This window comes from Neopsephotus bourkii, unplaced genomic scaffold (assembly GCF_033783945.1).
Source record: "Neopsephotus bourkii isolate Nb327-2 ecotype Australia unplaced genomic scaffold, CSIRO-AGI_Nbou_v1 NB_1765, whole genome shotgun sequence".
Taxonomy (NCBI): domain Eukaryota; kingdom Metazoa; phylum Chordata; class Aves; order Psittaciformes; family Psittacidae; genus Neopsephotus; species Neopsephotus bourkii.
In genome coordinates, this window is record NW_026902239.1 from 828,991 (window position 1) to 844,559 (window position 15,569).

General features: G+C 40.5%; 1 protein-coding gene across 2 annotated transcripts in view; it reads left to right on the top strand.

Moving 5' to 3' along the window:
- The first annotated feature begins 477 nt into the window (after positions 1 to 477).
- SNX9 (sorting nexin 9) overlaps positions 478 to 15,569 on the top strand; it is a 66,890-nt gene continuing 51,798 nt past the window's right edge. Inside the window, exon 1 of one of the 2 annotated variants that reach the window (XM_061378275.1) lies at positions 478 to 789. In XM_061378275.1, coding sequence (XP_061234259.1) covers positions 778 to 789 — 12 coding nt within the window. In that variant the 5' untranslated portion in view covers positions 478 to 777. The remainder of the gene's footprint in view (positions 790 to 15,569) is intronic. The other variant, XM_061378274.1, reaches the window with a different exon arrangement.

The following is a 15,569-nucleotide window of genomic DNA, read 5'->3' on the forward strand; positions in this document are numbered from 1 at the left end:
ACCTTGCACAATCCCTGCTGCCACATTTTCCCATCCCCTTCACTTTAGCCTCCCACTGCATCTCTCCTGCAGGCTGGAAAGCAAGTGGGGTCACAGTCATTTTTTATGAGACGGTTGCAGAGCACCTAACAGGAATGCTACTGACCCTGACCAGCTCCTGTATGTTATTTTATTCTGTTACTAATTGCTGTACACTAAGGCCCAGCTGAAATAGGAGGTCATGAACGACGCACATCCCACTAACAGCCGCAGTGAGCCTGGCCGAGGGAAAATTGCTTTCCTTGCTATACAATTGCTTCCAAATCTCTGTTCAAAAGCAACCGAGGGACAGATAACGTCTTCCCGCGTTTCCCCGAGCGGGGGGAATTTGAGGGCAAACGCTGACAGCTCAGCGAAGCCCCTGAAAGCACCCGCGGTAGTTCTCCTACCGGTCCCCCTCCCGCACCAGAGGACCCAAACAGCCCCGCCACCCCCCTACCCCCAGGATGCCCATCAGTGCCGAGCCAAGCTGTGCCGAGGGAAGGGGCGGCCGCGGCGGAGGCGTGCAGGGGGGTGTGGAGGGGGCAGCGCCCTGCGGCTACATCAGCCCCCGCCTGCTCAGAGCTGGGGCTTGCAGCGGAGCCGCCCAACGGCCCTCAGGCGGTAGCGACCGGGGGACGCTGAGGAAGAGCCGCCTGCGCGGCCCAGCGGCGGCGGGCGGGCCGGACACACCGACCGAGCAGCCGCGGCCCGCGGCGGGGAGGGGAGACCGGGAGCCCAGCCTGCACCAGCAGCGCCATGGCCACCAAGGTGAGCAGCCCCCGGCGCGGCCCGGGGGGTCGTGAGGCGGCTCCGGGGCGCCCCCTGCGCCGGAACCCCGGGCGTCTTGCAGGCCCAGTGGAGGGGCTCGGCGGACGGGACGGGCTGCGGGTCGGGGGAGCCAGTCCCCTCCCTGGGGCCTGCCCCTCGCCGGCGGCCGCGGGAAGGAAGAAGTGGGCCGGTTGCTCCTGCCGCGCTTCGCTCGGGCCTCGCCGCCGCTGCCCGGCCCTTCTGACTGGTGTGGAGGGCTCGGTGGGGTAGCGTCAGTCTGGAGCAGGGGAAAGTTGTTTTCTGCTGTTTCTGCTCCGCCGCTCCCCGGCTCGGCCAGAGCGACTGCAGGGTCGAAAAGCCTCCGGAGGCCGAGGGCTGCTGTTCCGCTTCCACAGTGCCCTGTGGATCGGTGTTGGCCGGCGGAGCGCGGCGGTGGCGGGAGAGGCCTCGGCCGCTGGCGGGCCCCGCCGCAAGGCTGGGGACGGGGTGTCCTGGCGGCCTCCCCCCCACCCCGGCCTCCCAGTCGCCTCAGGACGACTCATGCAGCCCCCCTCGAGTGGCATCTGGGCGGTGGGTGTGTTGTGTCTCTTGTGGGAGCCCAAAGGCTGTAGGGTGCGACCTGCTAATAGTAAGGTCTGATCTTAAGAAAGAAAAGCAGGAAGTGAAATTATTTTGTTGAGTTCTTCAACAGTATCTGTTATTAATACGACAGTCGAAATTAGCTCATCCTGTCTGAAACTGGTCTCTTTCTAAATTAACAGTATTTATTTACTATATTGGTTGTTGAAAGCGTCTCTGCTTGCGTAGGTGTGAGTTAACATCCACTAGTAAATGTCATCTGTAAGTTGTCTAAATATCTCAGAAAGGGTTTTTTGCTATTTGAAGTAATGCTTTGGGTCATCTGATTCCATAAACTTGGCCAGCAGTTCAAAAACTTCCTTTTGTTGAGACAGCTCTCATACTGTACACTACCTGTGTTGCACTTACCAGTACTGGAGAAATTCTTCATCTTAAATGTGTCGAATTTAATGGATAAGTAGCTGCCTCTCTAGCCATTTCAGCTGATGCTTACTCATGTTTTGGTAAACTTTTCTAGAAGCACAGAGAATTTGCTTTTAGGCTTCAAAATCCCTTAGGCAGTTTAAGAAGTATTGATGTAGTGAACTTTATGCCCTGTTGAGGTTTTAGAATATTGTTGATGGGGTCAGTTTTAATATTAGCGGTTTCCACTGGTTTGTGGAATGTGTATATGGATAACGTGGATCAACCTAACTATTGTAGGGAGCAAGAAAATTACTTCTGTGTGCACATACACTACATAATGCGAAGTCCTGAGTCCTCATACTGTCAAAAAGTAGTTTAATGTTTCTCCCCTGTCTTTGAGGTACATTATGTTAATGCAATCCTGTGTTCTGTGACAGACCCATGAAGGTGTTTTATTCACACATTTGGAAACTTTTATTTTGCTTTTCTTTAATTAATATTTTGGAGTTGTTACAGGCTCAGGCTGAAGGGTGTAGAATTTCTAACTTCATAATCAGGACCAGCTTTAAATAAGGTGATGCAGGATTTTTCTTGCAAGAAAGATTTATTTTTCTTTTTCTACATGTTGAAAATTTTAGTAATTAACATGAAGGTTAAAATTGGGAAGTGATAGTAAAGAACTGTTATTTTATTGTTATTTTACTATGCTGGTAACTGACAGCAGTAGTGAAGAGAAGCTTGCTTCATTTTCTGAGCGTCACCTGGGAGATAGGTGGTTCTTTGTGAATTGCCTTGCTTGGGATTTTAACTTGTTAAACTTATGCAAATGTCAGCTATAGTGAAAGATACACTTCTTTAAGTGTAAGGGAGTAACTTACTCAAGAAACACTTTCTAGGAGTTTGGCCAACTAACCAGTCACCATTTCACTTGGGAATATTTATTTTTTTTTTAATGGCAAATAAATTACTTGCCTCCTTCCAAAACAGCTTGTTTTGAAAAGAAATATGCAAAGTGCATTTATATTGTGTATGAAAAAGTTAACAAAACTTAACTATAATTTGTTATCTAATGTGCGAGTGTGAATTTCTTAAACTTTAATGGTGTCAAATCCCATATAGCTGGTGGGGGTGACTGACAGTCAGGCCTGGCCTGCACTGCACAGGCTATTAGCACTTCCTGAATTAATTCCTGTTTAAATGAGAATACACTTTCCAAGAAGGGCCAGGGAAAATTCAGTCTTCATTCGATGGAAAATCCTGTCTTTTTTGTGTGTGTGTTTTTGTTGTTGTATTTTTTTTTTTTTTTAAACCATCAACTCTTGCTGTTAGCACTTTATTCTGGATCTAAATTTTTGCCCAGCTTCTGTTTCCAGTTTTACCGTTTTGTCTACAAGACTTAAAAATGCTTCTATCAAAGTGTGAGGTTTCCTGGGATGGAGAGGAAATAAGGGAGTACTATAGTTAGCTTGTGAACCCTGGTCAGTCTTCTTGCCTCCCACTGTGAAAAACTACAGCCATTATGTTCCTAGAGTTTTCCAGTATGAAGACGTTGTCTACAGTTGTGTAACTTGCTGTCTGTTCTGTTTAATCTGCTTGGATCTTCCCTGTACAATTCAAACTCACTGGATTTCTTACTGAAGTAAAAAATAACAGCTTTTAGGGGAAAGAACTTTTTTGATACAAAAAGGCCTTCACTCCTGCTTTGCTAACATCTTTGTAACTTGTAGCTTGATGGAGAGGCTTTTGTTGAAACTTGTCAGTAGGCCCTAAGTACTCTGGAGGCTTTTGAGGCTGTGTCTGATGCCGTGAGCTGATTTAGCAATAAGCATTGCTCCTTCGCTGTCCTTGCTACTCATCCTGTGCTCTCTTTACATCCAGGAGTTGACTCCGACACTTGCCAGGCCAGTCTGTGAGCTACTGTAAGTTGCTGAAGTAGCAAAATTAACTGAACGGAAAGAGAGGGGCCATTTTCTCCAGTTCTAGGAAGGTGCCGTGGCTGAAAGTTTGCTCAGAGCTGATGCGAAAGGTTGGGTGGGATGATAAAATTGGGAGTGGGAGACTTTCGTGTTAAAGGTTGGAGATATAAATGGGAAACGGAGGATATGAGACTTCTGGTGGTAGTTCTTTGGCCAGATCATTACTGTATGTTTGGTAGTGGATTTTGTGATTCCCTAAAGTCTTGCTCAAGGTCATATGCTCTAAAAATTGAAGGAAGTAAAAAAAAAACACCCAAAAAAAAAAAAAACCAAACAAACCCACCCAACCAACAAACAAAAAACCCAACCCAAAATGATTGTTGAAGAGATGCTGACTTCAAACTTTTATTGTAATTTAGGTGAACCTTACGTCAGAGGTAGGCAGTTTCGTATCCACATTTAAGAACTGATGCATTAAGCTAGATGCTTTATTTTGGATGCTTCCTTCGAAGTAGATTTGAATTTACTAATTCCTTATTTTCAACTCTGTATTACAAAACGAGGCAAAAAGTGCCTGAGCCTAAAAGAATAAAGCTTAAAAAAAAATTCAAAACTCAGTTACAAAGAAAATGCAATGTTGTAAATGTGTTTGTGATAATTGCTTGCAAAAGGCACAGATGAGATTCTCATTCTTTTGTTTGTACCTCCTTGACTTATCTGGCCTTTCCTCTTATTTTCCCACTAGAGTTTGCAAAGTCCCAGCATTATCCTTGCCCTTTCTTTTGTTTTTGAGTTTCACTGAATAGGGAGAGCTGGAAATGTCAGGAAGTGATATGCTGACTTTTAAATAATGTGCTCCCTACCTCAGTCTATTTTTGGAGTTATTTATTGTTTTAAATGCAGGCAAGCCATTTTATTGAAAAGACTGATGTTTTGCCATTTTTGGAGTCCTAATTTCAGAAGGAGGTGGTGATATTAAAAGAAGTTGATAGGTTATGTGCACGCTGGCAGTCAAGACAATTCTTTTGGAACCTGTGCTTCTAATGTGCGGTGAGGGCTTTAGTTTAACAGTTAGAGTTGGAACTAGGAGCCAATAAACTCTGATTTATAGGAGTAATACTGAAGTTGGTGATGTTACTTTTTCAAGCTAGGTATTTCACAAGGCAGGTATTGATAATCTTTGTAAGGTTGGGCCCATCTTAGTGTCAGTTGCAGCAAATTTTTCTTTGTAACTTCAGGGGCACCTGTATCCCACTGTTAAACTCTTAATTGTTCAATGTTTTGTCTACTTTAAGACCCCAGGTATCTGATTCCGTTTGTAGGACTGGCCCCTTTTTGTGGGGGAAAAAGCCCCAGCTTAGACTGAATATGCTGATTTTAAAGGAGGTATAGCTTAGCAATACTTCTAAAACATGGAAATGTTGTTGAAGGCTTTGTTTTTTCATCTAATCATGTTGCATTATCCTTGTGAATGTCCCTAGAGCAGGTATAGTTGAATTTAGCATGGTTCTAGTAGTTGCAGTTAGGGAAATAATTATTTCTATGTAAAAATTTCAGGTAGGAAGAATAACGCATTAGACTTCAAATAAAGATTATTTTGCTTAAGTGTGTATCCTTCCTTTCAGCTTTCTTTTTGGTTCTCTATTGCTCTTATTAGTGAAACGAAGCTTCAAATTTTCCTTTGTGCCATGATGAAGCTGTTTGTATGTTTGCATTATGAATCAGGCAGAAACAATTTGTTCTGTTTGCAGCTGGGAAATGTGACTCCCTCTGTGATAAACCCCCCAAAATACACAAACTTTGTATTCTGAAAGTCTGCCTTCTGTATTGTCCTAACTTTGAAAGTAGGCTTTTCTAGCAAACTGCATCTTAAGAGAATATTCACTTAGTAAATCTTAATACATCTGTGAGTTGAAATGAGTTTCTGTGCAGATTATTTCATAACCCATTCAGCATGTTCCACTATTTAAGTTCAGGAAAGCAAGATGTAATAAAAAGAATGAGATTACAATTGTTATATATATGTAGGATGTAATGGAATAAAACGAAAAGTGAAGTAAGAATTTTGATTTTCATGGTCTCAATTACTTGAAAAGTTGGGGGATTTTTTTTAACTGTAATTAAGTAGATGTGAAAATTTGGACTTTTCATATTATTTTGGTGTGGTGGTTGGTTTGGGATTTCTTTTCTTTGTGGTTTTGGTTTGGTTTTGTTTTTATTTTTAAGGGGCAACAAGATGGCTAAAGAAGGTGAAAATGCCAGGTAATGAAAATTTACTGGAGGTTCCTGACCTGGAGTGAGATGTTAGGGTGAGCACAAGAGCTGATAGAATCTTATTTTATTAAGATACAGGTTTTTCTGTTCTTTTATTTTTCTCCCTGACAGGATGATTTTTTCTAAAGTTTTGTGATAAAGTGGGTTTATGTTGCATTGGAGCAATTACTAGTGCAAGGTTTCTGATGTCTGTGCTCGTAAACTGGTGAGAGTCCTATGCCTGCGTAATGATTCCTCTGACTCAGTTTTTCAAAGTTATTTCAAGCACCTAGGCATTGAATCATCAGAGACTCGTAACCAGGGGTTGTTATTTAGAAATGTGATTACAGTAGCTAAAGAGAAGGAAGTCTGGTATCAGATGACGTAATAAGCTTCATATGGTTTATAGATTCGTCAGTTCAGATTTTAGCTCTTTTAGCATTTCTCCATATATCAGTAGTGTTTCAGCAAGGAGTCTTTACAGTTAACTGTGGCTTTGTAAAAACACATTTATTTTACTCCATTCTGTCAAGGTGTTTCTCTGTCAATTGTATTCCTCATTTAGAACCTCTGATTATACAGGTCTTGAAAAAGCCCCTGAAGCGCAGAATATCCACACATTCTTGTGTTTATAAAAACCTCCTTATTTGGTTGGCCATCTGCCAAATTTCAGAGTTTGCAGAGATTACAAAGGGAAAAATGATAGGAAAACTTTTCAGTTTTACTAGTTTTACTAGTAATTCTGATGTTGGAAGCAGTCTTGCAAAACATTACAAAAGCAGGTAATGGCGACTGTAAAATACTGGGAGTGATTTGTTTCTGCAGCAGGAGAGATCAACATTTAGCTATCTGAGATTACTTAAAGTACATAACTATTAGTGTTCAGCATTTAGAGCTAACTAATGGCTAATCTATTTTAAAGCATATTTTACAATTGCAAGGTCATTCACATTTGCTTTACACTTCTCCGAGAGCCAGAGGTTGTGCTTTTATTTTCTTTAGTTGTATTCCTGCTTTCTCAGTGATTTATGACTGGAAAGGAGTTCTCCAAGTAACACAAAGTTCAAAAACACAAGCAGTGTTATAGTAGTCCAGTGAGTATAATGTGTTGCTGAGGAGGAAAAAAGTAGATGCATATTGCTTACTGGAATATTTAATTTAAGCTCTGACCCTTATCAGTTTGTTGGGTTTTTTTCCAAAGGATTTTTTCCCTCTTTGAGCTATTAGTAAGAAATATCTGTGAGGTGGGTGGTGTGAGGGAGAGGCAATTAAGGCCAGAATCATTGAACTTTGACAGATAGTCGTCTGTAAGAACAACAGTAAGAGAAGGGCATGAGGGACAACTCTTCTTTTAGGGAGCTGGCTTTACACAGGCTGATCCAGCTGTTCTGTAGTTGTGAGGGGACATTCAGGATATGGCATGGTATGAAGGGCATGTGAGCCATCTCGGGCACTGCTAGTAAGTGTGCTGAGTAGAGTCAAACCAGTGACTTTGTGCATATGAACAATTTTGGTTTTGTTAGTAAAAACTCTAATTTCCTCCTGTATTTTAGAACAGCTCTTTCCCCCGGCTTCCTTAAAGGAAGCCACTGTATAGGAGGGGTTTCCAGTGTGCAAAATAGGTGGCTGGAGGAGGAGGAGGTGGTAGGAAGATTGGCAGCGCAGCTTGAGGGAGGTCCTCTGGGAGTTCAAGCAAAACAGCTGCTTCTGGGGATGGTCAACCATGCCTGACCTGGGGTTTCTACAAGTAGGACTTGCCCAGGTGAAATCATTCAGTCCCACCTTGTAAAAAGTGGGACTGGTGTACAATTGGTTGATGGGCATTTTCTCATGACTTACCGTTGTTGCCGACTTCTGCTCTGAGTTGCCATCTGCTGCTCCTTGGCAAGAAAACTGTTGTGCTTTTATTTTGTGCATTCATATGGTATCTCTGTTTATACACAGTAGGTTTTGGACTTGCTTTGCTTTTCCCAGCCTTCTGAGACTCCAGCTCTCAATGTTCAGAGCAAAAATAAGTTGTCCTCTCAATTCTAGCTGAATTCAAGAAAAGGGTTTGTTTTCCTGGCTAATACAAGAAAATGGCTAATTTTGAAGAACAACTATAAAATTCCTCTTAGCATAGCTTTAAAATGGCTCTCTTCTGTATGAGGATTTTTTTTATTTGGCTATGATTATATGTCTGATTTCCAGGGGAAAGCTGATTGATATAAGACTATTACGTTTATTGTTCCTGTTAGTTCTGACTTAAATCCTAGGATTCCCTGAACAGACTATACAACTCATCTGTCTGTAGCCGTAAGGCCATGGCTGATGAGACATGTAATTTTATCCTACAAAGTCTTCATAATTAAGGTTAAATGTTCTATTTCCTCCACTACATTAATTCGGGGGGGGGGGGGGGAGGGGGAGAGCTAAGATTTAATTCACTAATCAAATATTGCAATAACGTATGATAATAGAATGTAATTAGTGCTTACCTAGTTCTGTCAGCAGTACTGTAATTTCCTCCCTTAATAGCCCTCTATTTGTCTCCTGAAAATGTTTGCTTATGGAATACAAAATTAAGCATCTTCCTTCATGCAAATAACTCCACCATATTCTTGTAAGCTTGTATATGGTGGTTGAATTGTAATTTTTATATCAACAGCTCTGTTGCGATTTGTCAAGCTGACAATTTTTTCTAGTAATTTGTAAGAAAGCAGAAGTTCAGACTTTCTTTTCTGACTTCTTTGATGCTTTCTGTCACTGTAAAGGTTGATGGTAAAGGAGAAACTTAAAATGTTGTATGACTTAATCTAGTTCTGGCATTCATTAGCTCTATTTATTTTTGGGGGGGAGTGGAGGTGGGGTGGTAATGGTGGTGGGGGTTTTTTGATTTGAAGTGGGATAGAACAATACTGCCAGTGTTCATGTTGCATTAAATTACTGCATTAAATTGCAGGTGACCAATGTCCAGTTCAAGTGCTGGGTGTTCTTTGGCCAGGTCTAATGACTGGGCTTTGCATATTTGAGCTGCAGAAAAGCATAAAGTAGCTGTAGGCTTGGATACATTAGAACCCTGAAAACCTGAACTTTGCCCATTTCTAGAGTCAAAAAGCTTAATCTGATAAAATGGTGAAATTATATGCCAACATTTATGTTGATACAATAGTTTCATCACTTGTCTTCATAAAATAAAGCAGACATAGAAATGGGTCAAATATTGGGCTTTCATAAAGTAGTGTTTCTAAAAAGGGCTAAGAGATCCCAAAACATGTGGTAATGTTGGTTACTCAAGTAACAGAGATTTTAGTAGAAATACACATTGAGGATGTGTTCTGCTGATTTTTAGATTCCTTCCTAGATGTCTTCAATTAGCTTGCCATTGAGTTGTTTTCCTATTAATATTACCAGTGTTTGGGACTTCAAAGTAGTACAGCTGTTCCATTCTGTATTTTACCGGGTCAAGCTTTATTTGAAGTAGCACCATTTTAACATGCAAGTAGTTTGCTTTGCTAGTTTTTCACTTGCGCTAGACTGGTCTGTGCTGGTACATTGAAATGCACAACCTGTAATAGTATGGTGAGTCTGAAAAGATTTGAAATTCATTAGATAACTTTAGTGAAGCTTTGTGCCTCTCCAATTACTGGGATAATTACTGTTTTTCCCAATCTCCACTCCTGTTGAGGGTGTACTGTTGTGTGACTACAAGCTGTCTTAATGAGTAGGTCACAATGTGGCAATTTTTCTGGCAGAGGCTCTAGGCTTTTTCTGAAACCTTCATCACTTCCTGGCTTTGTTCTTTGGGGACAGCACTGCGTGGGTACAATACTGATCACCCTGAAGTCTGAGGCAAAAACATCAGGGGACTTGGCGTGTCAGGCTTCTGAAACACAGTTAAATATTGGTTCAGCAAACTGCTTCAAGTGTTGCAGTTTGATTTCAGAGAGATAGTAATGACTAACCAAGGCAGAGATTTTAATCATGATTGAGATAAATGTATCCTGCCTAACATTCGTAAACACCAAACCATGTTGTACTTCTTCTTGTATGTCCTGGTGTACCTGGAATTAACCATCTAAAATTTGAAATAATTTTGTCCCTAGCCTATTTGGGGACCTGGAATAGGTTGGTATTAAGAAAGAAAAATATGGGGAACTCTGGACACTTGGAGCAGTGCAGTAAACTGATTCTGAAAAAGATCTTCTGGTATCATTGGAGCTCTTCACTCACGTTTAAAGGTTTTGCAGTGCATTGGTAATAACTTATAACTGGTTTATAAGTCACATTTTAAACAAGAAAAACTTAAGGTGCTTAACCCAACTGAAAGCTCAGATCTGATTCACAGGAGTATCTGAGTCAGTATTTGGAAACATTTTTAAGTCACATGGGTGCATTGCATATATGTCTGCAACAGAATTTCCTTTCTTCTGTATTGCTTCTGTTACTTGGTTTGACAGTGCCCTGTAAATAAGTCTGTTATCATCACCACAATTTAGCGCATGATGGTTCTTTTGAAAGTATGAGAATTTGAATGCTGCTTTTTAAGACTACTGAGCTGTTTATGGATAATCCACAGACTTTAAAATTCTTGAGCACTGTTGTAAACATGGAAAATATCAGTTTCTCTTTGCTTTTTCCATGCTCTGTGGCAGTGGTTATCTGCCCACCTGATTTGTAACTGTATGGAAATAAGCTATAATTTGCTTTAGTATCTAAAGATTTTAACATCTCTTATATTTAGCATTTCTGAGAGATTTTAACAATTTGAGTCCTCATACTGCATCAGTAACTCTTAGTCCTATATGCTTGAGCTGAACAGGGGTTTCCTGACATGTAGGAATTCACTCAAATGCAAGTTTTTAGTGTGCATGCTGCCTGTAATGCTGGCTAGGAGTGTGTTTCAGTGGGTTTTGATGTGTGCTAATGTTTGCTTACAGGTAGACAGCTATAAATAAGTGCATGTTCTTTAAAACGAAAATAAGATGCACAACTAGAAATGAGCTGGGCCAGCCTAAACAGAGTTTAGGTCTTCTCTCCTGACCAAAACGTGATTTTTAGCAGGACAATGAAGTCCTGTGTGGTAGAGTGGAAGAACTAATCTGACCTCACTGAGGAAAGCCCGAGTTGCTGTGAAGAGGATAATAAGTCATTGTCTTTATTACTAGAGAAAGCATTTCCAACTCTCTTTAACACCTGAAAACTTGCCTAATCTCTTCTTTATTACATAAAATCATACAAAAATTATTTCAAGGGAAGCTTATTGCACCTTTAATTCTAGAAGTGCCAGTGTGTGCTGCATACGTGTTGGTGGTAATCAGGTATTTCATTGCTGTCCCTTACCCCATGAACACTTCAAACTATTTGATGCTTTTGAGAAACTCCTCATGCATTGTTAACCATTTTCTTGCAATATGAGATAGTGAATACTTAATTAAATACCTGCCTGAATATTGTAAACACATGCAGCTTCTGAGACTGAAAAGGAGCTCCCTTTCTGCTTCTCCTCTGTCAGTAAGCATGTTTTATTAGCTGGAAGAAATGATGCAAGTCTGTTTCTTAGCTTTTTATTTGTATTTAATTTGCTTCTAATGTTCTAATGGTTAGCGGTGTTGACTTCAAATGACTAGCTGCAGGCTATTGAAAGTATTTTAGGGTTGAAAAACTGCTAAGAAAGTGAGCGAGAAGGTCAAGAGACACAATGTTTGTTGTGAAATTGTAGAGTAATATGAGGATCTAGCAGTTACAGCTGATAAGGTACTTGGAGTAATGATTCCTGAGTATTTTGACTTCTCTTAGTCCCAAAGTGGTGTTCTGGATTGAATTTGGTTTCATTTTTTGGATGAGTTTGTTTTAATTCTGATGTTGCTGAAAGCAACAAGAAAATTGTGTTATAAAAGAGGTGTAATACTAAAGGGAGTTTTTTTTAGACAAGTGAATTTTAATTTTTACCTATTGTTTAATAAAATCGCAATAAAAAACAGTTTGAAGGCATGGTTTGGTTTCTTCAGGCTAGTATGCTTCTTGTCTCATAGGAATGCCTGTGAGAGGAACATGTGTAGAGATTTCTTTACAGTAGGCAGGACAGGAGATAGCTGCTTCTTCAGGCTGAGAGGCATAAGGACTTGAAGAGACACTTCATATTTCTGCATAGGCTATGCAAATGTACACGTTGTCTATCAGTCTGATGCAGTTGTCATGGAGAAGCTAGAATGAAGAGTAATTCTTTTTGGTCAGATCATAGCTGCAGATGTTGCAGCAACCGCAGTGAAAATCTCTTCAGTCTTGGAGTATTTACTGGATTTTGGATGAGTTTGGTTTTCAGGGTAAAAGGTTGGGGAAAGATTAAGTCTGTCTAAACAATCTCCACACTGGAAGAAAGGTAGTGTCCTCAGCGCTCTGAGATGGGAAAGAAGCAATGGAACTCCTGACTGTGTTTCTGAAGCACTTCGTGTTTTTCTGAGCTCTTTGGACATTAGTTGTTTTAAACTTCTCACAGTACCCTTAGTAATATCCACAGTGGGACTTGGCATGTGTTTTGACTCACTGAGAATATTTTTTCAAAGATTCATTAAGACGGGTGATTTAAGGTAGTCTGTGAAATGAAACAATGGTTAAACTATCATTTGGAGCCTTGCCTGCCCTACCTACATTATTTCTATGGCTTTGCTAAGGTAATGAAGACAGCTAGGGCTTTAAAGCTGATAACAAGATAGATGTCTTGCAGTTGTTCTGAACTACCTCAAAACCAGTATTAGATAGTAATCACAGTGCAAATTGCTGTAAAAGATCAAACAGTACAGAGCTGAACATGCAAAAATAATCTCAATTCCCTTTTGTTTGCAAAGTACTTTGCCACTTTTTAGATTACGTGCTTCATTTTGAACTGTTCTTTTGGATGTAATCAAAAGATACTGCCGATTTCTGAACTTACTGATCTGCAGCTAGTGTTTTGTCTTTATTCTTTTATTTCTGCTTCCTCAGTTTCTCTAATCCTGGTATCCTAACCTGCTGTTTCTGTTTTGTTCTCTTAGAACTGCCATTTAAAAGACATATTTTATTTCTAAAAACAATATTGGTGAGAAAAACGAGTCTGTGAGAGGGGGAAAAAAAAGGCACAAAACCAAACAAAACAAATAGACAAGTGACACCCCCTCTCCCAAAGCAAAATCCAACCAACCAACCAAAACCCAAAGCAAAAAAAAACCTCCCCCCAAAATGTAACAGCCCCTCACCCCCAAAAACAGATGTCCAGAAATCTTGTGGTAGAAAATGAATAAAATGTCTGTGAAGACAGAAAATGTGTTTTGCTATTCTGTTTCCAGATGTAGTCACTGCTTACCAGTGTTTCTCAAGGAGCTGGTTTCAAAGGCTTATAAGACCTACAGAAGAATATTTTTACTACCTAATGCAGTTTTGTAGCAGACATCTCTGGTATTTATTCATAACGGAAATGTTACTGGAGTTATTTGACCAAAAGCCTTTTGTTCTTCATTCCAGCTAAAAGCTTAAGCTGCTGTCCTAGAAGAACAGTTCGGGTCTGCTTACTGCCAAGCCTGTTTAAAATTTGAGGAGTTCAGTTCTGAAGAGGAGTCCTAGCTAATGATTAACTTTTTTATAAAAATGTTTTACAAGGCTTCCCAAATGATATTTCTGCTTCTGTAGTGGGATGCAGGTTTCTCTGAAAAGATTTATCTGCCCCATTTACTTTCAAAAACAAAATGGAATTTGTTCCTCTTTTTAATCTCTTCCTGTGAATCTGGGAAGTGCTGCCACCAACAACAGTAAGACAAGAAACTGGAGGTGAGGCATGAACCTGGAAGGTGTTGCCTTCCTTGCTGCTGTGATACAGCAGATTTATTTCTTGAGATGGTGACATCAGGCAAATGAAACCTGTGAATCCCTGTTCCGTGCTGGATGGCTGATGCACTGAATTGCTAACTACTAAAAGGAAGGCATGCAGTTATTACGGGAATTTCATGCTATAAACCTTTTATGGATATTTCCTTTATACTATCTGCTCCTGCCAGCTGTTGAAGAGAGGCCATTGTGGTACAAGTTTCCTAAGTTTTAACGCATGGCTGAAACAGATGAATTTATGGCATAATACAAGAGCTCTTTCCAATATAACAAAATCTTGTCTTTAGGGAAAGTGTCTTCAAAGTGTGTCCAATTTTCAAGTGGCTTCTTAATTTTTAGTGCTCTGAAGCATACCTTTACGATAATGCAGCAGTTCTGCATCAGGAAGTCCAGCATTACAAAAACATTTTGCTTCAAGAGTCAGCAAAAACTAGTAATTGTTCTGTGTGGGTCATTAATCATTCTTACCAACAGAGGTTGAGACAGATAAGCTATTATAAAAGCTGCTGTGGGCACAACTGATGTGCCTTAGCTGTCAGTCTGTATGCTCAGGACTAGTGAGGGATGCACAGTAGTTTTCATTGTCCTACTTCTACATGAAAGAAGTAGTCTGCTGCAGGTGAGTTGTCATGCAGGCAAGCATGTGCCTATGCACAACAGGGTTGTCAGACTTGGGGGTAAGTTGCTTTTCCATCTGAGCCTTGCATCTTTCAAGTGGAACATCTTAGAAAAGACAGTCTTAAGAGAAATAGGCGCTTCTGTTGCTTTATCTCCTCTTCCATGATTCTGGAGGAAATACAGAAAAGTTGGTCTGTCAGGATGTCTACAGAGATCTTGGATACTCTCCTAGTGACTTAGTGTAGTGATAATGTAATCCTTCACTGGAATTTTATTTTCATGACTTTTGCTTGCCAACTTGCTTTCGACTTAGTTTATGCTAAGAGTCTTGACATGCTGACAGGTATGGTTGCATAGTCCTATGTCTGCTTGCAGAAATAAGTTGGCAAATCTCTTGGTTAATTTTTTTCTCCTTTTTTTTTTCTTTTTAATATTTTGGGAAGAGTGGGGAGGTACTAAACTGAGACAGAAATAAGTGATGCAGAAAAGCTAGGTCAGTTCTGGATCTGCAGGAAATAATACTTTTGCTAATATATGTATTGATTTTCAATGTGAAGAATCTTTTGTGTTTTAATATGCCTAGATGTGATTACTATTATCATTCTAAGAGATAGTAATAGTGACTGATTGCAGTTCTTAGAATTTCTAGAAGTTTAGAGTTTTAAAACTAATAAGTCAGTAAATTTGTAAAATTGGAAATCGCAGTCCTGTTGTGTAACTATGTCAGGTAGAACTGGCTCCAAAGAACGCCAGTGTAATACTGAGAATTACTGCTTTCCTTTCTATTTTCTTCTCCTTATTACAATCTAAACACCTATATCCATACGTACTGCTGAAAAGCTCACTTTCCTTTAATAAGGAGGAATTCTTACAGCTTCCCCCCATTTCTCAGCTTGTAGAGAACTGCTGGTTTCCTCTCATTGCAGAGAAACTGCTGTGTTAGAGCTGCAGAGATGCTGGGGTCAGAGAGCCCATTCCTCCTTGGCTTGCATTGTGTGGGGTTCTGCTTAACACGTGGTGGCCTTCTCTCACACCAGGGTGCACAAAACAAATGTCTGTATGTGTTACAAACTCCCAGTGGGTTTGTGAGAAGCTCTGCTACCACCTGAGCAAAGGGAGGTAGGAGATATACAGTACAATGACTAGGTCTGCTTTCTGGTCAATGAAAGG